The sequence below is a fragment of the Phocoena phocoena genome, chromosome 3 (assembly GCF_963924675.1).
Source record: "Phocoena phocoena chromosome 3, mPhoPho1.1, whole genome shotgun sequence".
NCBI lineage: Eukaryota > Metazoa > Chordata > Mammalia > Artiodactyla > Phocoenidae > Phocoena > Phocoena phocoena.
In genome coordinates, this window is record NC_089221.1 from 114,116,228 (window position 1) to 114,143,712 (window position 27,485).

At 49.9% G+C, this 27,485-nt stretch overlaps 1 protein-coding gene across 1 annotated transcript; it reads right to left on the minus strand.

Annotated features, from left to right (window-relative positions):
* Positions 1 to 11,451: 11,451 nt before the first annotated feature.
* SMIM32 (small integral membrane protein 32) lies at positions 11,452 to 11,763 on the minus strand. The gene has a single exon (XM_065875680.1). The coding sequence runs from the start codon at positions 11,761 to 11,763 to the stop codon at positions 11,452 to 11,454; it is 312 nt and encodes a 103-aa protein (XP_065731752.1).
* Between the last annotated feature and the right edge of the window lie 15,722 nt (positions 11,764 to 27,485).

The window sequence follows — 27,485 nt, forward strand, 5'->3', positions numbered from 1 at the left end:
GAATGATAAAACTACAGCCAGTTTGGTAAATGCAAAAAGAGGAATAGAATCGAAACTAATCTCAGTAATGTAGTAAAGCAACAGAAAGATGCTGACTGGAAAAGGTAATTTAAGAGGTGCATTTGACTAACATCTCTACATAATTACCTGGCTTACGTTATGGAATATAAACTAGTAGGCATGTTACTGACCTACTGAAGTGAACGTTTTTTCTTTAGAGAAAATTTAAGGAAGACATCAATCTAAATGTCAAATATATATATCAGACTATAAATCACTTTTTACATTTTCTTGTTATGTAAGTAAACTATCAGTATGATAATAGAATTGTCTGGGTTTCTGAGGTGAAATCCACAGTAAGATTACTGTCAATAGGTAGTTCAATAAGTTATACTTAATAGTATGGAAAGAGGGTGTAGCTATTTTATACTTTTCATAACATTTGAGAGTAAGACATTCTTTTAGGATGTAAAATGATCAGTAAGTATTCAGATTTGGAATCTATTGTTAAGATAAGGACTGGGGCTCACATTATATAACCTTCAGTATTATCTTAGAGTACCTGTGGGAAACAGTTCCCCTGTAATAGTGTTCTTTTAAAGGAGAAAGTTTATACAAAAATGAAATCATGCCAGTAGCAGAGAAACTCTAAATTCAACTTTGATAGTACCTGTTTAAGTGTTGTATTTCTATTACAGAGAGCATCTAATATACCATTTTAGTTCCATTTCTTTATACTTTCTCTAGTTGCTTGCTTAATATTACTTTGGATCGTTATCATTCTCCTACTTAAAATATATTAATACCTTTTATACTTTCTGAAGAAGGAAAAATCTTTTGATAATTATTAAATTCAGCTTCCGATGATGGTTTAAATTTTGGACCTAGTAACTTTTAAGAGGCTCAGAGCTCTTCCTTGTCTTATTAGTTAAATCCTCACTTAATCTCTCTGGTAGGAATTATGAATGTGTGTCCTCATTATACCCATCAGCTAGATAAGCAAGAATCTTTTAAGGTAGTAGATAGCCTGCTGGTTTTAGAAGTGTTTGGTGATTTTTATTGGCGGGAGTTTTCCTAAGTATTGGTTTATGGGCATCTCCTCAGGTATTCAGTAGCGCAGCTTTTTGGGTGGTAATCTCAGGTTTGATGCCTGTTTCAACCCCTGGAGGGTAGCATTTTCCTCATTAAAACAGGTGGGACTGGGGAGGTTTACTTCTCACAGAAGATGCATGTATGGAGAGAGAATTTGAGGCATTTCTTCTATGTAAACAATTCTATTCAATACCTGCTAAACAGAAATTTAGCTAGTTCTTTGTAATTCACTGGATTGAAGTTTAGCATGTCCTAATTACAAGAGGTAAGAGTATTTGTCAAGCCTTTGTTATATTGGATTTTTCATAATAGAAACTTCTCTTCTAAAATGCAGTTATTATGATTGAGGTGTTACCCTAAAATTGGATGATTTACAAAAACCAATGAGAAGGATTTTACATATCAAATTTTTTTAAAAATAAGAGCTTATGCTGTAATATTTGCTGGTAGCAATTGCTGTAAAACATGTGGTGAATTGTTTTGTTGAAAAGATCTAGTCTCAGAGCAGGATTCTTCTGTTATTTATGACAGAGTGAAAAAGGTTTGTGTGGTTCTCGTCCAGATAATTCAGTTCTTAAAATTCCTAAATTCGTCATAAACCATTGTCCTTTAAGGATTTATTTGAAGATAACTGTTTTTTAAAAGTTTGAAATTTTGTGTAGAGGTAGATTTTGTTTTACCCCGTTGATAGGTAGTACCTTCTTAATACTAGCTGGTGTTAGCTATAACAAAACTCCAGTGAGGCCAAACAATCTCAAGTAAAGAAGAAGTCTTTTAGAGTCAGATTTTCCCTTCTAATACCATTGGAGATGCTGCTGCTTTGATTTATTCATAAAGTATTTTAACTGTAGGGACTCTTGGAGATAATAGTTGGGCAAGTGCTTTTCTTTTCAACGTGGTTGGTTAAAGTTGCATTTTGAAAATCACTTATGCTAAAATTGGGTAGGACTGTAATCATGAAAACTGGGTATTTGTATGTAATCCTGCCCATGTTCTCTTAAAAAGATATTTCATATGCAGATGATAAAGACCAAATCACTGGCTGCACTCTAGGTCTGCTTCTTACTTGTACTTGTTCTCCTTCTGTTTATGTTTGTAGAAAATGAAATTCTAGCAACATGCTTCAATTCTGTTATCTTTTTGATACTTATAAAAATGTATTAGGTTTTACTATATTGTGCTTTTCAAAGCCATAACTCTTAAGAACTTTGTTTTTGGATATTGTTTGCTAATACTTTATTTTAATAAATCTCAAAATCTGCTTAATATGTGTTTTTGTTTGTTTTGGGGGCTATTCTTTTTTGATTTAACATGTTTCATTGAGTGAAGTTATAAAAAAGGATGAGATTATCAGTTGCTGTGACCAGCTGTGTTATCTGTTTGTGCACTAGCGATAGAAATTGAATATACTAGGCCTTTCCACCCAGCATGAGGTTTCCTCAGAAGGATCAGTATGTTTCTATTCTGTTTATAAGAGAGTTGATGTGTTTTTCTTTGTTAGTTTAGTTTTGTTTTGAAAAAGGATTTGAATCTAGAGTCTGGGGTTTTTTAGTTTAACCACTAATTTCCCTTCCCTAGCTCTATCTAAAATTAGAGGTCTTGACCAGATGATTGAGAGACAGAATAGTTGTTAGCAGAGCTGGCTTTGGAGTCTGCTTGCCTGCATTTGAGTCCTGGACCTCAGAGCTTCCTTAACTCTGTGCCCTTAGGCTTAACCACTCTGTGCCTCAGTTTCCTGATCTGTAACGTAAAAGTCTACTCGTAGGATTTGGGGGAAGTTTAAATAAAGTGATACAAATATAGTACTTAGTGCCCGCCACATCAGAACTCTTTTGTTATTATTATTATCATAACCATCATCTCTTACATTTCTGCTACTTCTTTGAATCAGAGGAATTATTTCTGATGCTACTTGACCTTGGTAGATTAATCCTTGATTACCCACTTTGCGAATTAGCCTTGCTTTTCTTAATTTTCTCCTTTTAAAAGAAGTTCAAAATCACAGATTAGTTTTGTCATCCCCACCAAATGCCTGCCTACTTTTACCACCTTCTGTGTTGTATATACAAGAAGTACAAACTTATTCTAATTAGAAGGGGATGGTGAAAATCCATGTGTCCCCACTAGAAAAACCCAAACTAAATATTTTAACCTGAAAGAATAAATATAAAAGCTCTTATTATTCTCTTTAGAGAAAAGGCTTCATCAAAAGATGAACTAATCTGCAAATTAGTTTCTTCTTATGCTTTTTTTTTTTTTTTTTCAAGTGTAAGGCGTTTAGTAGCAAGTTCACTGTTTTAGAAGCATACTTTAAAAACATTTGTTCTGGCAAAAGATTTCAGTGAACAGTGAGAGGTGGTATTGGCTTCTCTCAGATTTAAGATAATTAGTTTTCAAATTGCCGTAGCCAAAACCGTTCAGGTGACAGGGATCAATTGTGACATCGGCTTCAATTTTCTTTTAGACACGAGAACTCAATGGCTAATGCTATTCCATATTACAGCAGTTTTGATGCAATTCATATTTTATAAATATTTATAAGAAGGCTATCAGCGGGCTATAAGAAAGTATTTCCCCCTCCCATTCAACATTTTAAATATTACTGTGTTTTTTGTTGTTGAATTTGTAAGCCTATCTTAATAAACTGACTTTTGTAAAAAAAAAAAAAAAAAAAAAGTCCTGTGTTCTTTCCGTCTAAATCACTTTTTGTGGTTGTATTTTAAAGGGGCTACAGGGAAAATATAAAGAAGAGTTTTTGGCACCTTGCTTAACTATCTCCATCTTAAAGTATGTTGCATGGGGGTGGAAGGAGGATTTAGGTTGGTGGTTAAGATTATTATCAATATTGTTTCAAGTGGACGTGTGTTATAGTTGCTGTGAGGGGTGTTTCGTGAGGCAGTTTTTTGATGTTTGGGATGGATTTTGAAAGCCTTCTTACACTTTTTCTTAATCTCTTACCCCTTTCCTGTCACCTTTTATTTCATTTTAAATAATAGTTTTATCTGAGATAAATGCTGAGAATTTTAATAGTACAGAAAAGTATGAACTAAAAATCCCAAACCAATAGTGAACCACTAAACATCTGTGCATGTATCCTTCTAAACTGTTCAGGTAGTCATTCTACATCAGTCCTTTCCTTTCTTTGACAAGAATTTAGCTGATTATGGGTGAAGCTATAGCTCCTTTTTTGAAAGGGTTCTAAGAGAAATTGGTTTGGTTCCAAAGTGTTTCTTGAATTCTGTATCCCCAAGAGAGCATTGTCCTCTGAGCTGTCTCTTATTTTGTTGAATGGCAGACCTTTCCAAAACATATTACATCAAGCTTAGCTCTCCAGATATTTTAATGAGACTGCTGAAGTGACAGAAGAAGCCAATTGGGATTAATCTGGGAAGGCTTTCAGAAAGAAGGAAAATAAGACTTTGGAAAAGAAGGAGAAAGAAAAAAATGTTTTTCATTCTCCATAGCATTTATCACCATCCAACATTCTACATGTTTTATTTCTCTACCCTGTTTATAGACTGTGTCATCTCATGGGAATGTAAGCTGTGGCCAGATATGTCTTCCCACTGCTAGAACAGTTTTTGATATATTGTAAGCAGTCGAATATTTGTTGAATGAATGAGAGTACTGAAACCAGATATGATTTTTTATACTAGAATTTAGCTTTAAATTATGTAATAAGACAATACTTAATTGAATGGATTGGAGCTCAGTACTTTATTAGATCTCTTTATTACCCACCTCATAGGAGAAGAAAGGGGGAAACTCAACTAAGAACGTTCATATTTATTCTTTCTCTTTGAGCTTTTGGACCTTTGCCCCAAAGTTATCAGGCTCCTGGACTGTTGCTTAGAGAACCTACAAAACTAACAGGCAACTTGGAGCTTTAACCTGTTGACATTTAATATTTTCCCAGAGAATCGAAAGGGCACAGTTTCCTTGATGTATTTGACGAGAGAAAATAACAACAACAACAAAAAAAGTGTGCTTTTTAGTTCATGGCTTACAGGGGCAGCGGCGGCAGTGTTAAGAACCCTGTAGTTTGATTTTAGTGCCCTGGTTTAGATTCCATAATATCACCCCCAACTGTTGTGCCTGAGGGTCAGGCCTTTAATTGCATTCAGGTGGGGCACCCTATGCAGTGCCTTTGAGAAACAGAACAGTGACCTGTGTTTGTACTTCAGAATAAAAGATTCATTTTGCTAAAGAGAGAGCGTGTGTGATTGTGGGGGGAGAAAAAGCAGAGGAGGGTTCGAAGGGCTGTGCAGACATTAGTTGAGATTAATGGTAAACATCCCTTGGTTGTCTTTTCTTTACATAAAATTCTGTGAATTTTACAGAGTTTGTTTAGGCCAAGTTAGTGATGGCAGTGAAGGTGAAGATGATGAATGCAAGCACAAACTCGTTGTGTATGAACAGGGAGCCTGCAAAGATGATCTTCATATGAAAAGAAAGGTGCTGTCCTTTTACTGTCTGTTTAATAAACTGCTAGACGTTTACCATACCCGTTTTCTCTCCTTAATCGTTGGACACCTCTGTCCAGCTGCATACCACATTTCCCAGCCTCCCTTTCAGCTGTGGCCAGTCATGCGACTAAGCTATGACCATTGGCATAATAGCAGAAATGATACGTGTCATTTTGGCATAATGCTCCACAGAGGAACCCTCTTGCTTTTTCCCCCCTTCCCTGTGGCTAGAATGCAGATAGGATGGCAGGAACTAGAGTAGCCACCTCAAGGTGGACACGGGAGCCAAGGGACGAGGGTGACAGAGTTGTGCTACTCTTGGAAGGTTATGTGGAAAAGAAACTTGGAGGTGGGGAGTGCTCTTTGTTGTAACAGTCAGGCTGTAACCTGGTGAGTCCTTACTTGCTTCTTCACTTACTCTCACCAGACCCTTATTGCGTGCTTACTGCAAGTCAGGCTTCAGGCTCGGCAGCAGAGCTGTCGCAGGGAGTCATTCCTGCCCTCGTGGAAAGTGAAACTGTAACATAGTTTAGTGGTTTCAGTCTCTATCTAGTTAGGGTCATTTGATCAATTTTGGAGGGTGGAGGAGGGGCAGAAATGGAGAATCAAGGAGACTTTAAAAAATAGGCTCTACTCCTGTTTTTCCGAATATCTGGATTTTCTTCTGGTCCTACGTGAGCAGGATCAGGTTGTTCGTTCACTTGTTGAACTAATATTTGAGGGCCTATTAGATGTCAGCTGAGGAGAAACTGAATAGAACAAAAATACTTTCTCTCAAGCATCTTCATTCCGGTTGATGGAGACAAAATAAGCCAAAAAATATACAGGGTAGTGGTAAGTTCTGAGGAGAAGAAGTAGGAGAGGAAGATTTGAAATGTCAGGGGTGGGAGAAGGAAGGTGGCTGAAGGTTTAGATCCAGAAACCAGAGACGGTCTCATTGAGAAGGAAATCTCTGATCAAAGTCCAAGAAGAGGGCTTCCCTGGTGGCGCAGTGGTTGGGAGTCTGCCTGCCGATGCAGGAGACACGGGTTTGTGCCCCGGTCCGGGAAGATCCCACATGCCGCGGAGCGGCTGGGCCCGTGAGCCATGGCCGCTGAGCCTGCGCGTCCGGAGCCTGTGCTCCGCAACGGGAGAGGCCGCAACAGTGAGAGGCCCGCGTACCGCAATTAAAAAAAAAAAAAAAAAAGTCCAAGAAGAGGTGAGGGAGTCAGTATGTGAAGTAGTGATTTAGTTGATTCTTAAGTCAAGGCAATTCAGAAAGCATATGAATGACATGGTAAAGAACTCAGCTTCCCTACAGGAAAAGGAGTAATTCAAGCAGAAATAGCTAAAGGTACAGACTTTTTAGTCTCTGCAGGATACAATAATAACTGAAGTGTTACATAGATGGAGACAGGAAATGTCAGTTGCTAACAACTTGGTGGATTACTACCTCCAGGAAACAGGCCAGTCGGAGGCCCGATCAATGAGGAGCGTTCAACTCAATATTTCATCTGATGCAAGTTTAGTTTAAGGCAGCAAATCAAAGGTCAAGTGTTCAGATGAAGAACCCACAGGCAAGAGTTTACCTTAACCTCTAGCTGTCTTTCCATTATATTCCAGTCAACAAATACTTATTCCGTGTCTATTTTGTGCTTAATGCTATGCTGGGCCTTAGGAGAGCAGCAGTGAGCAGAGCAGGCACATGCTGTCCCTGACCTCATACAGCTTACATGGCAGTAGAGGGGAGACACTAGGCCACGAACTACAACACAGTTACTTGATGGCTGCGGTAAGGGACCTGATCGGCGGCTGTGAATGAATGTAACTGACCTCCTCTGAGAACTCAGGCAGATCCATTTTGAGGAAGAGATATTGAGACCTGAGGGATGAGGAGGCATTAGCTGGATGAGGGAGGGGGGACAAGCGGCTTAGGCAGAGAGGCTTTAGGGATCAACAGGACACTGTGTCTTGAGCCTGGAGTGCAAGAGGAGTGTGAGGGGATGAGGCTGGAGAGGTTGGTGGGGGCCGGAAGATGCTGCATCTTGTGGGCCAAGGTTAGAGTTTTGTTTTAAATCCTGAGGACAAGGAGAAGCCACTGGAGTGTAAGCCGGAGCTGGAGGCAGATCCTGGGATTGGACGCGTGCTTTGGAGAGAGGCAGAAGTGAATGCTGGGCTTTGAATTCAGGTCACGTTGGTGGAGATGGAGGGGAGTAGATGGAGCAGAGTGGTGTCTAGGATGGACTGCACATGGCAGGATGAAGAAGAGTTCGGGGTCAGGATGACCACCATGTGCTTTTTACTTTGGGCAGCCAGATGATGGCTCAGTTTACTGAGATGGAGAAGACTGGAGGAAGGTCTCATTTATATGGAAAGGTGATGAATTTTAGTCACTGAGGGAAAGCAGTTGCTATTTTTGCTGCTGCAAACACTTCTGAAACGGTCATCCTGATGGCGAATAATAAGGATAGCTCACATTCGAGCACTTACCACATGTCAAACATGAGCTGAACGCCTTACCTCCAGTGTCTCCCACAATGGTGAAAATCCCACGAGCCAGGTACTGTTATCGTCTCCATTTTACAGATGAGGAAGCAGGTTTTCGGAAATCGAGAAGCATGAGCGTGGCATGCAGTGGATGGCCAAGGTCAGGTTACCGGGCTCCAGGATTCTACATTATGCTGCTTCTCCTGGTTCCTGGCATCTTTAACCACTTCCCTAATTTCCACCCTACCCACCCTCTTACCCCCCATCAGAAATGTCTTCTCAACCCTCTCGCCTGCCCCAGTGACCGGTTACGGAAGAGCAGCCCAAAAACGTGTGTCATAGGTCCTATTCCTCAATTTAGCTTGCAGGCCCAGCCCTTCCAAGGTAACTCCAAGACATCATGGGCTTGATGGAAGAACAAAGGGCAGGAGGATGTGTGTGCATAGATCGACCTTCCTGATATCCATCTAAAGGTCCAGTTACCACGTTATAGTCCACTTACCCTGCATATCAGCAGAAGACAGACATGAACTCAGCCACATCCTTTCCAGGGGAGAATCTGGGTCTAGGTCCCACATGACAAAGGACCCATTACTGCTCAACTAGTCTAACACTAGCCTAGAGATGAGAATGAAATTATTTAGGGTCACCGTCCTGGCAAAAAGCAGAACTCTAGTCCAGTTCCTCGTACTGACCCTGCTTGGTTTCTAGATTCCAGATCTACACAGCGCAATTCCTTAGGAATTTCTTCCAGAAGTACCTGTTCATTTGAAGAGGGCAAACCTTTGGCTTAGGTGGCTAAGACCACTGAAACCCTGTAGAGACATCAGAAAGATGGTTTCCAAGTTATCTCCATCTTAGCATTTTTTAGCTTTAACCTCTTGATGCCTTGGGACAGTATTGTATTAAGGGATCCCAAGAGCCTCCTGGATCACTCTGGCTTCAACTGGTTCTGGTCCAGGAACTTCAGATGACCTCTAAGCCAGAAGTCCACTGATAATCCCCCCCCACCCTCACATTTTTTTGCCGTCACAGTAGAGCTGTGGTGAGAGCACATCCTGTTCGTGGGTCAGCTTCTCCCTTCGGCAGTGCTGCCTCAAGCCTAAGGCTCAGTTACAATAACAGCTAATATTTGAGTGCTAGCATGTTACACTGATTATGTCATTTGACATTCAACCCTGTAGAGCTAGGTGATATAATACTCATTTCACAGATAAGGAAACAGGCTAGGATAGATTAAGTAATTTGCACAGGTCACACAACCAGTGAGCAGTGGAGCTGGGGTTTAAAGCCAGACAGACTCCAGAGCTTGTGCTTCTGACCACTCTGCATACTGCCTTGAGATCTATCCATGGGGAGATGTGGAGGCGGAATACGCTGTCTCTACATTAGTCTCTTACCCCTCACAGACCCCAGACCAAAGCTGGAGGGTCCCGCATATCAGCAGTGTGTGATTTCATTATGCCAGCCAGGGCTCTCATACCTCCTTAAAATTTATTCCATTTTGTCTTCTCTGCAACCAAGGGTCACATGGATTAGCTGAGTTACCATTACTATAGGCTAGGAAGGTTTGGCTACATTTCTAAAAACCAAACTGTTCTGTGAGGTTATCATAGAATTAGCTCCATTAGGGCTTGGTTGGTGTTAGCTCTCCAAGGCATGGGTAATCAAGCCCAAGATGAACTGTCAGCTGCTCATCTCTGCTGCTTCATGGGATAGGAGCAGGAGGGGATCTTGGGCACTGGCTGAGGAGAAGTGGTGGTGAGGAGCCCTTAGCCTGAGACTGGAGCCGTAGCAAGTCTTTTCCCAGCCTCAGCTGGGGTCCTTAGATGGGTTTCAGTGTCAACCCTCACAAAAAGTTTGTAGCACTGTGTGCCTGTATGCATTTTGCCTGACAGGCGTCCTTAGTATTCTTCAGATTCTCAAAATCGGAGTGACCCCTAAATGGTTTAAAACTACTCGATTAGATAATCTACCAAATCTCCTTTAAGTCAAACATTCTCTAAGCTCCGGTGTCCTAATGAGCCAGGCGACTCCTGAAACTTTTAAACCCACCATAAAGAATTCTCCCTAGAATTAAATTAACTTTGAAAATGGTCAAGGTTATCACAATTCTTTCTATTCCCTCTCAGGTTCTTTGAAATCTGCTCCTCCAAGCTGGGGCTTATTCATCCATTGCTTTCCTGCTGTGTTTTCCAGAGCTGGCCTCCCTGTCTACCTCGGGCAGAAGTGCTGAGCAGCTGCCCCCGTTGCCTGACCCTCAGGCCCTTCCTTCACCAGGTGGTTCTGGTCCAGAAAAGGCTCCTGGAAGGGCTCAGGCCCAGAGAGGCTCTGAGAGCGACGGAGTGGATGCCGGGTGGGAGGAACCACCCCACAGGGAAGGTCTCCATGGAGCCCTATAAGAGGGAATTTTTTTTTTTTTTTTCAGCAGCTGAGGCAGCAATTCCTCTTTGAGACCCACTCGGAAGACACTTGCCAGAGCAAGTAACTGACTGACCCTGGGGAAAGGTGGAGCTGGAGAGGAGCAAGCATCATTAAAACTGACCTGGGCCACAGGGAGGTGGGAGGCGCGCTGCGCTTGGGTCTCAGCCTCAGCTCAGGATCGCCCTGCCCTTTATCCCCCTTTCCCAAGTGGCGCAACCAATGACCAGAGCGTCGTCAGCACTGGGTCTAATTCGGTGAGGTTTTATTGTAGAAATGCGGCCTCTGGAGATGGAGGACACTGTTTCCTGACCACAGGGTGCTGCAGGTGGGACCCTGCGCCTCTAGACCGGCTTCCCCTTTGCGCGTGCGGGCAGAGAAACTGGGTCCTCAGACCCGGGCGGGACCCATTGAAACTCGAGTCCCCTCCTTCCCCAGGGGACGAAGCTTCCGAGAGCCATCATTCCCAAGTCCGGCTGAGTTCACACTCAGATCCTAGTGGGACTCTCGGTGCAAAGAGTGGGAGAGGTGGTAATAGCCGTAAGAAGACGGCTGCAGGGCCGGAGACTCCGGACAGGCAGCTCCGGGCTGGCTGCGCGCTCGGGTAGTTGCGCGCTCACAGCGCCTGCCCCTTGGGTATGCAAAGTAGGGAAGTCAGCGCGCGGCGAGAAAGGCTCCCTTGTACGGGCAGGAGCGCCGTCTTGCAGGAAGGCACCCCCTGCCCGTCCCCGCCCCCCCCCCCTTCAGCTGGGCCCGCTGTCCAGGGAAGACAGAGTCCTCCAGGGAAGCAGAACCTTAGTTCCCTGCAGCCACGAGGATCGGGACCTTCTACAGCCTCCTAACGCCTCCTACTCCCTTGACGCCGAGGGTGCTGCTCGAGGGCGGGAAGGGTGTTGGGGTCAGGGCGCAGTGTTCCCAGGGGCGTCAGATGCACCCTGCCTGGCTCACACCGACTGCTGGTGGCGAGACCGGCCCCGGGCGCCTGCCGGCGTGGCTGGCTCCGCCGCTACACCGGCCGCATCTTCCAGGGCGCGCGGGCGTCCCGCAGCGAGCGGTCGTGGGGCAGCGCGGCGAAGGCCGAGTGGCGCAGCTGGCAGCCGATGAAGAGGACGACGAGCGCCACGGAGAGCAGCAGCAGGAAGAAGAGCAGCAGGTAGGTAGGCAGGTCGGGCTTGGCGGCCGCGCCGTCCCGCATCCCGCGCGCGGTAGCTAGCTCCAGCGGCAAAGCGCCCTCCGCCTTGACCGTGGTTGCCAGGGCCAGCGCGCCGCCTACCGCCGCTTCGGGGCCGCCCGTGGCGTTGAACACGTCGCCGTACATGGCCCGCGGGGCCGCCGACCCCGGCCCGACCGCCTCACTTCGCTTTGCGCCGCCCGGCGCCGCCCCGCGCTTCCATGGCGTGCCCTGCTCTTCCCGCTACGGGTGACTGACCGTGAGCCAGGTGCCTGCGGGGTCGCCGGAACCGCGGAGCCCCCGGGCCGCCGCCGCTCCGTAGCCAGCCGCGCTCAGCTGCCCTCCCCGTGGGGTGGTGGACCCCACGGTTCGGAGCTGGACGGCTCGGCGCCCGCGAACCCCGGACTTTTCGGGTTTTTCGCCGTCGCAACCCGCGGTCCCGAATCAGCGACCCGGGTTTACGGCCGCCCTCTCAGCTCGGACCCCAGCTCCGGTGAGCTCCGGGCTCCGGGGCGCCCCTGGGCTACAGCGGCGGCGAAAGCTGAGTGGTGAGTGTGACCGCAGCTCGGGATCCCTGCTGGGCGCCGCCAGAAGCCGAGTGCACTTAGGGCGCAGAAAGGGAGTCCTCGGAGTCCTTCGCGTCCTCCCGCGCTGCTGCCGCTGAGTCTCAGAGCAATTCTGCAGCCTCGAGTCCCTGTTGAGATGCCGGGTGTGCGGAGAACCTGTCCCCGCTGGCTTCGGCTGCTGCGCTCCTGTCTCGAGCTGGAGACTGAGCTCTGAGGCGCCCCGCGCGCTCAGGTCCAGGGCGGGGGGTGGGGGGGGGGGTTGGAGGTTGGAGGGGGGCGGGACTGGCGGCGGCTGTCCCCGGGGAGCGGCTGCGAACCAATGAGAGCGAGAGAGGACAGGTATGCACCCCCCCCCACCCCCGCCGCGCCTGTCGTCACATCACTCTCGGACAGAAGGACACACAGAGAGGGAGGGAGGAAAAACACAGGGTCATGGAAAGACAGACAGACAAAGAGACGATTACAGACCTGAGAATAGAGACACACGCAAAATAAGAGACAATAAGGACAGCCAACCGGTTCAGAGACCAGGCTTAGATAGGCATGGATACCTGTGTTTGTTCTCGTGGACATTCTCCTTCCAGGCACAGCCTGGTTGGCTCCGAGTCCCAAGACTGTAGTTTGGGGAGGGCAGGGAGGCCCTGGGTAAGGGCAGAGGGCTCCCAGACAAGCTGGGGCTGGTTCCGTGGGCCCAGGCTCCTCTCTAGCTGAGGACACATGTGCTTCCCCACCATGAGCTCACTTTATCAGCGCCCTTGGCCTGTTCTGCTCAGGCACAGAGGGCAAGAGGAAGACGTGATGCTGGCAATGGCCCACCTGCCCTTGGCAGCCCTGGCAAAGGCTTGGTGGCCAGGACAGGGGTGAGCAGTCAGCAGAACCAAGGGGTATCTCCTTTCCAGGAGTCCACACTCTTCACTTCCTTTGCGAAGTTTTCCAAGCCCCCCAGATTAGAATGGGAACCAGTGGCCTGGCCACCGCAGCCCCTGCACTGTTCAAGAAGCACCGACTGCCCTGGACTGTCATGGTCTGGCACGAAGCTAAAGGAGGCAATCGCCCTCAAGGTTCTGCAAGTGTAGAGTCAGGAGGGAGTGTGCCTCCTTCCATTTTGCACCCTAGTCCCAGCTCTGAGACCCCTACAGGGTCAGCCAAGGTCACAGCCTTGTCTCCCTCCCCCACACCTCCTTCCCCCATCAAGGGGTACAGGATATGGGAGAGCTTGGTGAGCACTGGCTGCAGGAACCTGTGGGAAGATGAGTTCGTTATTCGCCTCTTCCCCACTGCACCTCGCACCTGCCCACAGGCTTAACAAGAGCAAGCAAGGTGTGCAAGGCCATCCTCGGCCAGAGCGCATTCCCACAAAGCCCAGCTCAGCCCAGGAGAAACACCTCTGCGAGCTCTTTGTATAACACTGAATTGTGGGCCTGTCCTGACCCTACAGAGGGTTTGACTGCTTGCTAAGTGAGGTGAAGAAATGCTCCGGAGACCCTCCTGCAGTGTTTTCCTGCAGTTCCATGGACAAGGCCTGTGGGGAGCCTCCCTGAGCATGGGGGTGGGTGTGGGTGTGAGGTGGAGAGCGGGACCTGGCAGGACTTAGCATGACCCCATCTGCCCACCTTGGTCCTGGGGCGCTGCCCAATGTGCTCCAAGGGCATAGGGCCCTGAGCCCCTGTGCCCGGCCGCTGCTTAGGCCAACTTCTCATTTTCCAGATGGGAAAGCTGGCTCCGAGAGGGGCAAGGTTTATCCATGTCGGCACAGGACAGCCTCCATGTTAACAGTGATGCAGCAGCCGTGGATGTGGGCTGCTCAGGCAAGGAGTAGAGTCCCTTTCTCTGAAGGCCTGAGCTATTTGGGATAGCATTTTACTCAGCCAGCAGGATCTCAGGGACATTATGTGAAACCGGAAAAAGCTTCCTCAGGGACACTGTCAGCCAAGGGGAGAGGCAGCATGTGGATTGGATGGAGGGGATTTTATCCAGGTGAAGCCCCTGCTGTCAGTAACTCTCTGGGTCTTGGGTTTTTTGTTTGTTTTTTTAAGGTACAACAAAATTAAAATTTTCTTTTTCATTAAAGATTGTGCCCATCTGAAAAATATAAAATGAGGAAAAACATCAAAATATTTTTGGTTTGTAGCTTAGTTTGTGGTTTGGCCTGGAACTTCCTCCATATGTTTGTGTGGGGAGTCATGGTGGCCCTGCCGACCCCTGGCTTCCTCTCCACCCTGCTCATGAGGTCAGGGAAGACAACCAGGCAGTGGCAGGAAGGCTGGGTGCCTCAGCTGGGAGGTCCTAAGTGGAATCTGGGCCAGGCCTCAGCCTTTTGGGCTATAAAGTAAGGGTTTATGGTAAGTGATTTTGGGTTCCAAAATTGTGCTGTGATCATTCAGGAAGTGGGCAAAGAGCAGGGGGTGTCTGCAGAGGGCTTGGTGTGGATGGAGGGTTGCTGCAGCTCCATTGCTCCTGGTGGGGCAGGGAAATCTCTGCACCTGGGGTCCCTGGCGATGTGCATTCCTTCCTCAGAGCTGCTGCTTTTCATCATCATTTTGCATTTTGCAGGCCTTGCAGCCTGTGAATGGAGGAACTGGGACTTGAACCTGGGCATTGGGTTCCAGAGTCCGCACTGAACCACTACCGTGGGCCACCTCCAATTTAGAGCAGTTCTAGTAGCCACGGTTCACACCTCTTTCCGAAGGCCAAGCACTTGCTGCTCACAACAACCTGTGAGACAAACACGCTAGCACCTCCATTTTCCCAAGGAGGAAGCTGCCACCCCGAGAACTGGTGTCACCTGCCAAGGTCACACGGCTGGGTCAGGGTGCCATGGAGCCTCAGACTTGGCAGTCTGTACTCATCTACTCAGTCTTAAGCTGCTTTTGCTAGTGAGAAACTTAACAGAGAGTGTGGTCAAACTGCCTTTCCTGTTGGTAAAGTTGGAGGAGGTATCTTGCCCTTTTTAGGGGGTCCTTTGGTCCCAAAGTGGGAGGGCACTGTTTCCTTTCCAAAAGATGTTCAGAGAGGATGGTCACGTTCCCTGAACATCCCCAGGCAGGAAATTAAACAAGGTTGGTGCTGAGTAAATGCAGAGATGAAGTTTACACAGCTCTTTACACAAGCCAGAGCGACCTTCCATTAGGAAGCTTTGTGTACCCATACATTTAAGTCTCGGGAAAGATTATAAAGGGGCTTGGAGGTTGGCTTTGACAGGCAGAGGTCACAGGGCTGGGATCCCTGCGGGACCTCTTCCCCATTACGTGGTCGCTGAGTGACACACGCTCCCTCCCTGCTGGCCTGTCTGCGGAGAGACCAAGCGAGGCGAGGCAAGGGTGCCTTTCCTGCTGCGATGGGGCCATTTGTTAGCTGTTAAATGGAAACTTGGGAGACTGCAAGCATTACAGCCCCAGGATTTCATAAACTGTTGCACCGGCCCTTGGTGCCTGGTAAAGCTATTTTTATTTCTTCTGCTCACTAGGGGAATTATTATTAAAGCACTCAGCATCACCAAGAGGCTGGGGTGAAGATCAAGGGTGAAGTGTTGCTGTCTGAGGTTGGAGTTCATTGCTGCTGGTGTTGGTTTCCCTGTGTACTGTGAGTATTCAACCACTGTGGAGTGGTCTCCACATCCTCTGTGAACGCTGGTGATGCCCTTGCTTGCAGACTTTTATTTTAACCATCACCCTTGGCAATGTTTTTGTTTTGTTTTGTTTGGGTTTGTGTGTGTTTTTTGTTGTTTGTTTTCGTTTTTGTTTGGTACAGATGGCTTTGGCAACCATAGTGATTTGTGACTGAAGGTTGCATTTTAGAATGTCCATTTTAAGAACTGAATAGCAAGTAGGCCAAGCCCAGGCTCTGAAATGAAGTGATTTTCCAAATGGAAGCAGACAGCAGTGGGTTTGGAGAATGGTCATGCCAGGGCTTTCGAGGGGTTGCAGTCTGGTTTGTGAAGCAAGGAAAACTGGAGAAAGGATGGGGTATGAGGGAGAGACGGTTCTGGAAGGAAAGAGCTCACAAAAGGTCTCCAATCCCAGAAAGGGCATCTCCACCTCTGTCCTCTGATCCCACGGGCCTGTGGGTCTCTTAAGGTCAGGGGGTGAGATGGAGAGTCAGTGACATGATTCACGGGCTGCCTGGGACCTGGATGTGCAGGCTGTGGGTGCTGGCTCTGACTCTGGTGATGGGGTGACTCTGGGCATTTTTTGGACAAAGTCTCACTGGTTAGTGCCTCAACATCCTTCTCTTTGGTTTCAGTGACATGTGACCTCGCCTGCCTTTCTGAGTCCCTCTAGCTGTGTGGCCTCCAGCCAAGTGGGTTCCAATGACACAAGGCTTGCAGGCTGCTGAGACATATTGCCACCCCCGGGCGCCATCACCTAGCCTCCTGTGGGAAGGACAGGGGTTTGCATGAAGGTGAACCTGCACTCCTGCTGCTGCCTGGGCCCGACTGGGTGTTGGGTGGAGTCAGAGTAGGGTCATTGCACACTAAGGAACAGGCCACTGCTCTGGCCAAGAGTGGGATGTAGGAACAGGACTGTTGTTTGAGATTAGTAGCCAGGCTCAGGGGTACCTGGCCTTCTGGCTGGGGCCCTCTGGTCCCTGTATCAAGGCAGGGGGTACCTGGCCTGTGAGGTTACACTTGGAGGGACACTGAGAGCCAGAGGGGATGCCTGGGGCCCAGAAGTGGTGACCGGCAGCAAGGCAGGGTGGGGGTATGTTCAGTCAATTAAGAGGCCCCCCAACCCACCCCATCTGTGGCATGTTGGAGAACTACTTCATGCAGATGTCTGGGACTTGGTGGTGAGGCCAGGGCAAAGGAACTCACTCAGGAAGAGCTGGCTCTTTTTGGATTGAATTGCCTAAGGTCTGGTACGCATACATCAAGTGGGATGCAAGATTATTTTAGATGGCACGTGGGTACGGCATTAAACATCATCGAATCACCCAATGCGAAAGTTAATGTCTCATAATCAGCTTTAATTATTCTGATGATGGCAAGAGGAAAAATCCAGTTTGGTCCTGTGTCAGTTTGGATCCTCTGAGAAGCACATGCAAGAGATTTACTGGTAGAAATGCCTGTTGAGGATAAAAGGTGTGGGAGCTGGAGTACACTGGGAGAGCCTCCAGGTAACAGTGCGGTTCTGACACCTCTAAGAGGAGAGGGGTAGGAAGGACTTGGTAGGAAGCGCCGCAAGCTAAAAATGTCTCATGCAGGCCAGTGGGCGGGCTGTCAGAAGAGCCCCGTCAGGCAGGATGTATGCAGCTTTGCGGAGTTGGGCTCAGAGCGTGGTCAAGGGTAGCATCATCTGTCCCCTGCTGGGACTGGTGACCTTTCACCTGGGACTCGAGGCCTGAAGGAAGGGACAGCTGCCAGAGGTTGAAATCCTAGCCAGACTCACCTCTCCTCAGAAGCCCCCCCTCCTTGCCCCCAGCCCCTGGTAACCTTTCCTCTCTGGCCTCGCCCCCCGACAGTCTCCAGCTATTTACTGATGGCTTTGACTGGGTGCCTCAGATTCAGAGTCTTCCAAGGGTGAGAGTTGCACCCTTGGGTTCTGAGTCTGGGCTAAGGGCAGAGAGCCCTGGGTCCCAGCCAGACCCCCTCAAAGCCAGTGCTTTGTTTTTGTGGTCAGTGGTATAAAGTTCACGTGTGTCCTATCATTGCCGTCGGCATTGCCGCGGGGGCTGCTTCGGCCCGGGTGCTGAGCCCCCTGCCCTGCCCTGTGCTCTGTGGTCCATCCTTAGGGGCAGATGCAGGTTTTGTGGAGCCTGCAGCTCCTGCATCTCAATATACAGCACAATATTAGTTTTTTTTTGTTTTTTTTGAGGTGCGCGGGCCTCTCACTGTTGTGGCCTCTCCTTTTGCGGTGCACAGGCTCCGGATGCGCAGGCTCAGCGGCCATGGCTCACGGGCCCAGCCGCTCCGCGGCATGTGGGATCTTCCCGGACCGGGGCACGAACCCGCGTCCCCTGCACCGGCAGGCGGACTCTCAACCACTGCGCCACCAGGCAAGCCCCCAAATTAGGTTTTAAAGTAAATAATTATTTAGAATGAGAAAGAATCAAAATAAATGAAAAAGCTGACCAAGATCCAAAGTACAGGAAAACAATCCAGACTGGCTTCTGGGGCCATACGATTCAAACCATAGTTCCCTTCCATCATCACATTCCTTGGTACCCGGTGTTTGGTGACAACTCCATATCTGGTCCCCCCTCTGACCCTGCACCTTCGTGTCCTGATACCTGTGAGCTGAAGTGGTGGGAGTTCTCCTGGGATCCCCAGTGGAGGGCTGGCGGTACCTTACCTCTACAGTAACTGGAAACCACTTAGTTACATGCACTAACACTTGGAGGAAATGTATCTCCAACTTGGCCTCCTCTTAGCTGGATTGCCCAAGTTTCCACGTTCCCTTCAGCGCCACCCAACCTGAGGAAAAGTGTGATGGGGGAATTCGTAGTGGAAAACAATAGTCTTAGCTGTTGCTTTTGCAAATTTTATAAACCCACGACAGGTCAATGTGAGCTGGGGGGGCGGGGCCCTGAAGCTTAAGCTTCATTGCCTCACCGTAAACCCAGCTGGATCCATCCTGAACATGTTCCTCTACCAGAGGGAACCTGTTATCCTTAGGTAACTGTCAGAGTCAGTGACCTACAGTGGCTCCCACTGACCTTTCTAAAATGAAACTCATTCCCCTTGATTTTTATTCTGGTTGTAAAAGTAGTATTTGGTCGTTACTGAGAAAATATAAACAAGGGTAAAGGAGACAATGAACGTCATCCTGGAGCAAACCCTGCAGGCAAGCAGTAACAATTTAGTTTCAGTCTTCCATCCTCTGCTAGGGGTTTGACAGGACGTTGAGACAGGTTGGAATGTCCAGACGTCAGCACGTGGGCTCGCATTGTGCTCCCCCTTTCAGCCTGGCTGGTTATTCTAGCACGGGGAGTGACAGGGTCCGGATCCTGGTCAGAGGCTACGAGCAGACGGGACCATGGATGTGGGGACAGGCCAGAGAAAGGCCCCCTGACTGAAGAAGCAGCACATTGGTGCTAAAGAAGGTGCTGCTTCACATGAAGAAACCTGAGAGAATGTCCTTTTTGCTCTGTCAGTTCTTCACAGGGAGGGAGGGACAAATATGCCCATGGCCTGATTCATGAGGAAATGTGATTATTTAAAAAAAAGTTTTAAGTGAGAGAAATGAAGCTGTCCTTTAAGTGGCATTTTAAAACCTAAATTAGAAACGACATTAGCATTGCCATTTGATGCTGAGGTACAAGAAATTTGACCTGTTCCTCCCCTGGGACTCAGGCTCCCAGGTCAGAAGTTAGGGGGTCTCCATCTGAGAAGGTTTCTTCTGGAGAGTCATGCGTGGTCCCTGCACCTCAGTACTGCTGGGGAAGGGGCTTTTCCCACCACTCCCTAAGGAGGCTGCCTGCAGGCTCTCTCTGCTGGATGGGAGAAGTGGGCTGGATGACTGGGAATCATCTGGCCCTTCTTTGAGAAAGCCTTTAAAATGACACTCCCCCAGATACAGTGTTGAGTGGATTTTCTCAACTGCAACCAAAGAGGGAAAACAGGAAGATGCATGGGGGTGTTAAGGGCATTTGAGAAATGACAGTCCCCCATCCAGCCCAGTGGGGTCCTGAGTTCACCGGCCCGGGCAAGTAAGGGAGGGTCCTGCACTGCCCCACAAGGGTTGCTGGGCCGTGGGGTAGTGTTCTCCAGAGACTGGGTCTGTTTCCCCTTATGGTACCCGTTCTCCCCAAACTCCTTCACAATCACCTGGGAGCTTTTAAAATGCAGGTTCTGTCTCAACCCTGAAGATTTGAATCTAGCATTTGGAGCTGGGAGTGCACATGTGTGTGTGTGTGTGTGTGTGTGAGATATGTCCTCAAGCACTGACCAAGGCGTCCTCCTGCGTGCCCTAACACCTGTGATCCTTGCTTGCAGGCAGACGGCAGTCAGACTGCCCAACATTAACTGCCTCAGGTAAGGGATGACAGATTTAACAGAGGAGTCAAATTACTGGTTTTTGAGTACCAAAAGTCTAGGCCTTGGTATAAAGTTTGGAACAAGACATGATGAGAAAAGGCAGGGCCGTGGCTGGCGCATAGGGCACCTGTGGGTGAATTGTGAGAAGGTGCCTTTCTGCTTGCCAGGGCAAGGGCAGATTTTAGCCTCTGGTTGTGCCCTACCCCACAGCAGGCCACATTTGTGCAGTGCACACACTGCTCAACCTTATGTGGTAGCCCTTAGAAGAGATCTCCCTGATTTGGGGGCACGGCCGGGAGGGAGGTGAGGAGAAGAGAGCTGGTGGGAAGACGAGGTGACCTTAGATGCTGGTGGGTCCCTGAGAAGGGAGCGCAGGGGCTCTCTGCCTTGGAACAGAGAACAGAAACGCAGAGGGTTTTGGGGAACAGGGTGCAGAGGGAGATAATAGATAGCTTTCTTGGGTAGAGCCCTAGGGAGGCAGAAGCCCCCAGAGTGTGGATGGCTCCCCCAGCCCCACCGGGTGCGAGGTGGTAGAATAACTCCTGCAGGCTCACCTTAGCATATGTGGAAGTGCCAGGGGAGGGGGCACAGCTAGCTTCCTTTGGCTCTACAGCGGTTGGGAGACAGAGGAGGGCTTCTGTGCCAGTGCTCCAAGGAGGCCATGAGAGTGGCAGGACGTGCCTGAGGACGTCTTTTGGATGGGAATGAGGGTCTGTGTAGCAGGGACTTGCAGGGCTGACCTTTCAGAAGCAGAGAGAACAGCGGTGGTGGATGCTGGTGCAGGGAGGACCACCCACCTTCAGTCCGCAGAATTTAGCTCAGGGCCAGGAAAGTAGGTGTGGGGACTCGGAACTGAGATTTCTACCACTTCAGGGGCAGGATCCTTGCAGAAATCGACTCATGGAAAAGTAGCGGGACATTTCTTACCCACTTGAGGTTGTGGATTAAGACTGATATAATATGCAAAGAAAACCATAAGTAAATACCTCCTAATAATGATCTCTGCATGGTAGGATTAAGGGCAATTTTCTTTTTCTCCTTTTTGAGTGCTGAGGTTTTTGAAAATTTTTCCAGTGACCATGTTTGCTTATTTAAATGAGAATAATAATGTTTTAAAAACTGTAATTTGCTTTTTTATCTCTCTCCCCTCTCTGGGGTCCTCGTTCCTTAAGTGCCTCATCCATCACGCTTCCTTCAGCCCCTCTGAGCCTCCTCCCTGCCCCGACCTGGCAGGCACTGGCTGAAGGTGGGGCTGGAGCCCAGGAGGGTAGCGGCCCTGGTCAGGAGTCCTGGAGTCATGATGACACCGACAACACCGTCACCAAGGACACTTTCCCGTCCTCTCTGCACCCACTTGAGAGGACAGCCAGGGTGGAAGAGATACTCTCATCATTTTTGGCGTTGGGGAGATTGTCTCTCCTCCCCCCCCCCCAGGTAGGAGGGTCTAGGCTGGGCTCTGCTGAGCCAGAGGGTGAGTGGGCTGGGCCTTTCCACTGTCCAGACTCCCAAATGACACCCTTTCTCAGAATCTGCTCCTCGGGCCCCTCAGAGCCCTTGCTTGAGAAGGCCCATGTGGGCCAGTCAGGCCATTTGGAGAGAAAGGGAGAAGATGACAAGCCAGTGGGCCCCTTTAAGGCATCCCTGCCTGGGACGGGGGCCGGGATGAAAATAGAGTGGTGTCAGAAGCAGGGCGTAGTGAGCTGGAGGGAGAAACGTGCTGATTATGAAAGATCGAATTACCTGGGTCTAATTACAAACACACTTAGGCAGCACATTTCTTCCTGATACACAACAGAAGTGGCTCAGATTCTATCACAAAGAGTCGGAAAGGGTGATAAAAATAAAAAATGGATCTCAGCCCGTGTGTCTTTCCCCTCTCTCCCCCACCCCCCAATTAGTTGTGGTGGGAAGAGAAGTGGACCTCCCCCCGACCCCCAACCAACTTGCTCAGCCTGGTGGGAGCTTGGAGCGTTCTCCCTGCCATTTCTGTTGGCAGAACCCGCCTGCATGGGGATGGAGGAGATGGAGGGATGAGGGGTCCCTCCCAGGTGATCCAATGCCAGGACATCCAGGAAGCTTGCTGTCCTCACTGGGGCAGGTTGTCAGCTCAGGGCTCTGCTCTCTGACTCCAGGTGGGCCCTAAGATCCCAGGACAGAGGCATCTCTCTGCCTGTGCCCCCGTGCAGCCATGACATTTCCTCACCTCCAAGAAACAGGACACCAAATCCAAGCAAGGCCATCCCTGGAGAATGTTATTACCCAGCCCCTGTTAGTGTTTCCAGTCCCTTTACTGTGTTTTCACTTCATAATGATGCTGTTTGATAATGGTTATGCAACACGGGATAGAGTGGGGTTGAACTGCCCATCCCTACTTTTTTTCTTAGTGCCTCCAATTCTTTATGCCCCATCTTCTCTACATGTCCAAATGTTACACATCCTTCCAAAACTTCACCTTGGTGAAGACGAGAGAGCTAGCAAGAGCGCTAGACCACGAGTGCCCATCAGTCAAGCAACTTGACAACTAGACTGTTTGGCAACGGGGCTTCTGTAGCAATGGCGTCCACATACAGTCGACCCTCAGGAGCATCTTAAAATATAGATTCCTAGGCTCACTCCCTGTCTGGCAATCTATAGTATCAGCAAGTGTCCCCAGGGATTCTGAGGCAGGGAGTCCTAGGGCTGCACTGAGAAATGCTCTGAAAGACTTGTCCCTCCTGCCCCAGGCTGCCTCCCAGGACAGGGCTTCTACACATGTTGTCCAGCCGAAGGGCACCCCTCCCATTCACCTGTGTTCCTGGGCACCCACCCTGCACCCAGTCCCGTTCACCAGGCTCAGGGGCCCCGGGGGTTGAACTTCCACTCAATGGGACCCTTGCATCGCATAAGCTCTTTTCTATGCAAAGAGGATAACAAATCCTGCCCTGCCCACCTGGCTGGGTTGTTGTTTTAATTAAGTAAGATAAGGGATGTGAAAGTGCTCTGAGAGCTGTAAGGCTGGGAATCGAAGGGAAGGTTATCTGTGCCTGCTAGGCAACGATTCACTGACTGTCTTGTGACATCGCCTCTGTACTGTCCACCACGCCTATTAAAAATCTCACAAATCTACTTAACCACTCCCAGCCGAGGGCTTGGCTTCGTTGACTGGCTGCATTCAGCTTGTTCAGCAAAGCCTGCCTCCTTCCACAAGATGGCCAGAGCGGCGTTGTTGGTTTCTGTTGGTGGACAGAAACAGGATTTCTTCCCAGGTGGAGCAAAGCTGACCTGGGTAGATGGGAACCCACACTGTGGCTTCATTAACACTTGCTGCTGACTTGTGTTCTTGGGCTGTTGATTGAGGCCCCAGGAGTAAGTCATTCTCTTGGGGTGAATGGGTAAGATTCCTCTCCTCTGGTGGGGGGACCATGCTTCGGTTCCTTTGTTTGAGTTATCTACCGCTTGGGTGAGACGCCACCTCCAAACTTAGTCTTAAAACAACACTCTATTGTTTCCCGTGATTCCGTGGTTGACAGGCTTCAGCTGGGCGGCTCTGCTCCCCGTGGCTGACCCGCTGCCGAGCCCGCTCTCAGTTGGGAGCTTGGCTCCACTGGAAAGGACCAGAGGCTTCTCACCCTCCCAGGTTTCTCTCCACGGCGTCTGCACGGTGACTTGTGGAGCCGAGCTTCTCCACGACGTAGCAGCCGCCTACCACGAGGACGAGGCCCTGCTTCCGGAGCCACTGCTGGTGCTCAGCCGGACCCCCCGAGTCACAGGACCAAGCCTAGCGTCCACGTGGGAGGGGAAGAAGCAAAGGCAGGCGACCCCAGAGACATGCGTCCTGGGGGCCCCTGATGTGCTAATTCCCCACAACCTCACTTTCTTTCTTGGGAAGTCACCCCTGTACATCATAGAAGAGGGCAGCAGCCAGGCTTGTGTCTACCTGCTCTCTTTCCACTGGCACCAGTGTTGCTGGGCTTGGAGGCCTGGGGTGTAACTTGGGGAAGTTCCAGAGACCCCCGCTCCTGTGCTCTGTGCCAACGGTGGCTTCTGTCCCTGGGCAACCACAGCCTGTACGGAGGAGACTCAGAGGCCCGGCAGGTAAGCAGTTTCTCTGTTACTTTCTGCAGTAGCATAGCTGCACACGCATGCTGCCTCTTGCATGTCAGTTCTGGTCTTCTCTTTCGGGGGGTGGCCTCCGCAGAGGCCTGTGGGAGCCCCTGCACAGGCTCCATGAAGATGGCGCCACAGACCTCGTCACTCTTCACATTTGCTTGGGTTGCCTCAGGTCTCTGCCGCCAGGGGACCCGTGTGACAGTGTGTGGGGGGCCCTACCTCCTCTGGCTGGAGAGTGCTGGGAGCCAGATCCCATTCTCACCTCCAAACCCCTCTCCTCATGTCTCTGACCAAGAGGTGGGCACCGGGGGTGACCAGCGGGGTCTTGGCGTGCCTCGGGTCTCTTCAGAGTTGCGGGCACCTGGCCCGGGACCCTGTGGGTAGATGTGCACCTGGGCTGTGTGGGGAGTGACAGTTCCCTTGGTTTCCCCACACATCTGGGCTTTTGTCTCAAACCTTCGGCTCCGTTTTCTGGAAGAGGTCCCTTCTGTTTTACCTCAGGCTGAATCTTTCATGTCCTATGTATGTATGCAGGGAGAGGACAGACTGGAGGGTCTTTAAGAATCAGCAAAATGGTATTTCTACCCTTTGGGAGAAAAATTGAGGATGTGTCCAGAGTGACTAGAATACTGATCTGTACCAGCCTCTCGCTGCAGCCCCAGCACGATGGGAATCGCTCACCTCTGAGTCGCTGCCGTTCACCTGGAGGCTCGGAAGTCCCAGGGCGCGGGAACACGTCGTGTGTCTTTGGAGGGGGACATCATGAGACACTCTGGCCCCCCGGCCCCATGGCCTTTGCTGAGGCTCAGAATACACATTCTGTTCATGCTTCTTGTGACAGACAGTGATGATGCTGTGAGCATCTTTACGTGAAGACGTGTCTGAAAAAGCAGCTAGGCTCTTAGAACATTCACCTCCAGCCGGGCTCCACAGGCCTTGGGGGCTTCTAATTTAGTTCTGCAGGCTGGGGAGCCACCAGAGGCTGTGGTTTGCTGGGGTGTCTGTCTTGTGATTGATTGGAGCTGAGAGTGAAACCCTGGGGCTCTGTTCTGTTGTACCCTTGAAGTGATCGGGAGTTGCTTCCTCCCTCGAGGAGACTGACCCAGCTCCGGTCTGGGGTGGTCACTGCTCCCCCAGCAGCACCAGTCTGAAAACCCTGTGAGTCACTGGTACAGCTGCTGGGATGCATGCTACTCTCAACGACCTAAGTTCACTGATAGCAGCACAAGCCCCCCAAATCCAATATTGAGTTGTGTTGTTACTTATGTAACCTGAACAGTCTACTTCACCAGCCTGCACCTGCAAGTAAGGCTACATTTCCTATTTAGAGCAGGAACCTCATTAGCCAGAAACTGGTTATCCTCAAACTCTTTGCTGGTTATTTTGGGGGTTTCTGAGTGGTTAGCCCCCCAAACAAGGGTGATAACTGTAGTCACTATGCCCGCTGCCTCGGCCCGCTTTCTGCTTTGGCCCCCCTTGGTCTCCCCACTACTAACTGCCGGCAAAGCTGTTGAGAGGTGCCTCGCTGGGGCCACTGTCCATCACAGAAGTGCCCAGGGTGCCAGTTCTGGATCCTCTCCCGGTCCTGAGCTGCTCCCATCACCTGGGCCCCATAGCAGCCAGTATGTCCAGCGTCTTGTGGATTCACTCTTGAACAGTTTAACCAGATTGATACCATCACCCACCATGTCTTCTTTAGAGTCTCAAGAAGAATAACCCTGACAGTTTCTGGCCCTTGCCCCTCTAACTACAGAAATGCAAAACAGCCCCAGGGGGAGGATGGGGCAAATAAGTCCTGGAGTCATTTCTGTGTTCATCAGGATTCTGAGGATGTAAATGACATCCAGAAACCCAGTGGAAACTAGCATCAACAAACATGAGACTTTATCTGGCAGCGAAGCTGAGAAGGCTTCTGGAACAGCTCCTCAGATGTAGGAAGAGCTTCAGGAAGAAGGGTATCAGGGGTGGGAGTGTGGCACAGCTCCCCTCTCCACCTTTCCTCTCTTCCCTCTCCCTCTTTTTTTCTCCTCTCCCCACTCCCCTCCAACCTTTACTTCTTCCCTCTCCTTAATTTCTCATCTGTGACCTCATTTGCAGACAGCCTGTCTGTGTGGCAGGGAGGGGTCTACTGGTGTCCCAGATTCACATTCCCCTGTGCAGCAACCCTACTGGAAAAAAAGATCTCTCTTTCTCAGTGTGCGCATAGATATCTCAGGGCAGGCATGTGATCGCCCGGCTTGGGGCTGTGTTGGTTTCAGGGGCATGGGGTACTCTGGTAGGTTGTGTTGCGGTTGGGGTGAGATCTGTTTCCAGCCAAAGAGGGGTCACAGCCACTACAAAGCCTGCACGCCCGTGCCCTCTCCCACTCCACTCCTGCCTGCCCTGCCTTCCTCTGCTTTATCCACGAGCACACAGGGCCCTGGAGGTGGTTGGGTGGAAGCGGCACAGTGAGCAGTGCTATCTACCCTGTGAGTGTTGAGTCTGCACTCAGACACCTGAACGGGTCCTGGCATGCTTTTATTTGCATAGACGAGGCCTTCTCTGGCCTTCTGCTTCCCCAGCGCACTGCTGGGGCGGCAGGCCGCTGGCCTGGGAGCGTGTGGGGTCAGTGCCACGGGACCCACGGCCTCGTCTGTCAGTGGGCACAGCTGATGGGCTCGCTGGGCCCAGTTATTCCTGAGGCAGAAACTCTGAGGACGTGGAATCTGCACTTTTTAATCGTACTGTAACGAGAGTGCCCTCCACGCCTGTCCCTCCTGCTCCGGGGGGCCCCATCCTTCCCCCTCATGCTCCTGCCTCCCTGGATGCCTACGGAGGGCGGCTGGGTGAGGACCTGGCCTTCCAGCTGTGGTCCCAACTCTATGGCCCTGAGCACTGTTCCTCCACAGGCAGGGCCAGGCTGCCTTGGCCTCTCAGCTCTCAGGCCCTCCCCTCCATCCCTCTCCTGCCCCCTCTGAGGGAAGCAGGGCTGGGTAGGGGAGAGCCCTAGCTCCTCAAACACCACTTCTCTCAAACGTTTTGATTCTTTCCTCAATCCTCTCTCTTCTTTAAAGACTCAGGCCTTTGGGAACCTAAGACCTAGACACCTTTCTTTTTTCCCTGCGTCTCTGTCAATTTTTCCCTGAGGTAAAGGGCCTGGGACATCCCTGTGGCTTGACCGCGGTGGGAAAGCAGAGGGAAAAACCCGGCTCATTTACCTAGGAAGAGCCAGCCAGGCGGCCTCTGCTTCGAGGCTGGGG

Excerpts from the sequence above, each read along its gene's own strand:
- SMIM32 (XM_065875680.1), bottom strand. The coding sequence starts at position 11,763 with ATGTACGGCGACGTGTTCAACGCCACGGGCGGCCCCGAAGCGGCGGTA.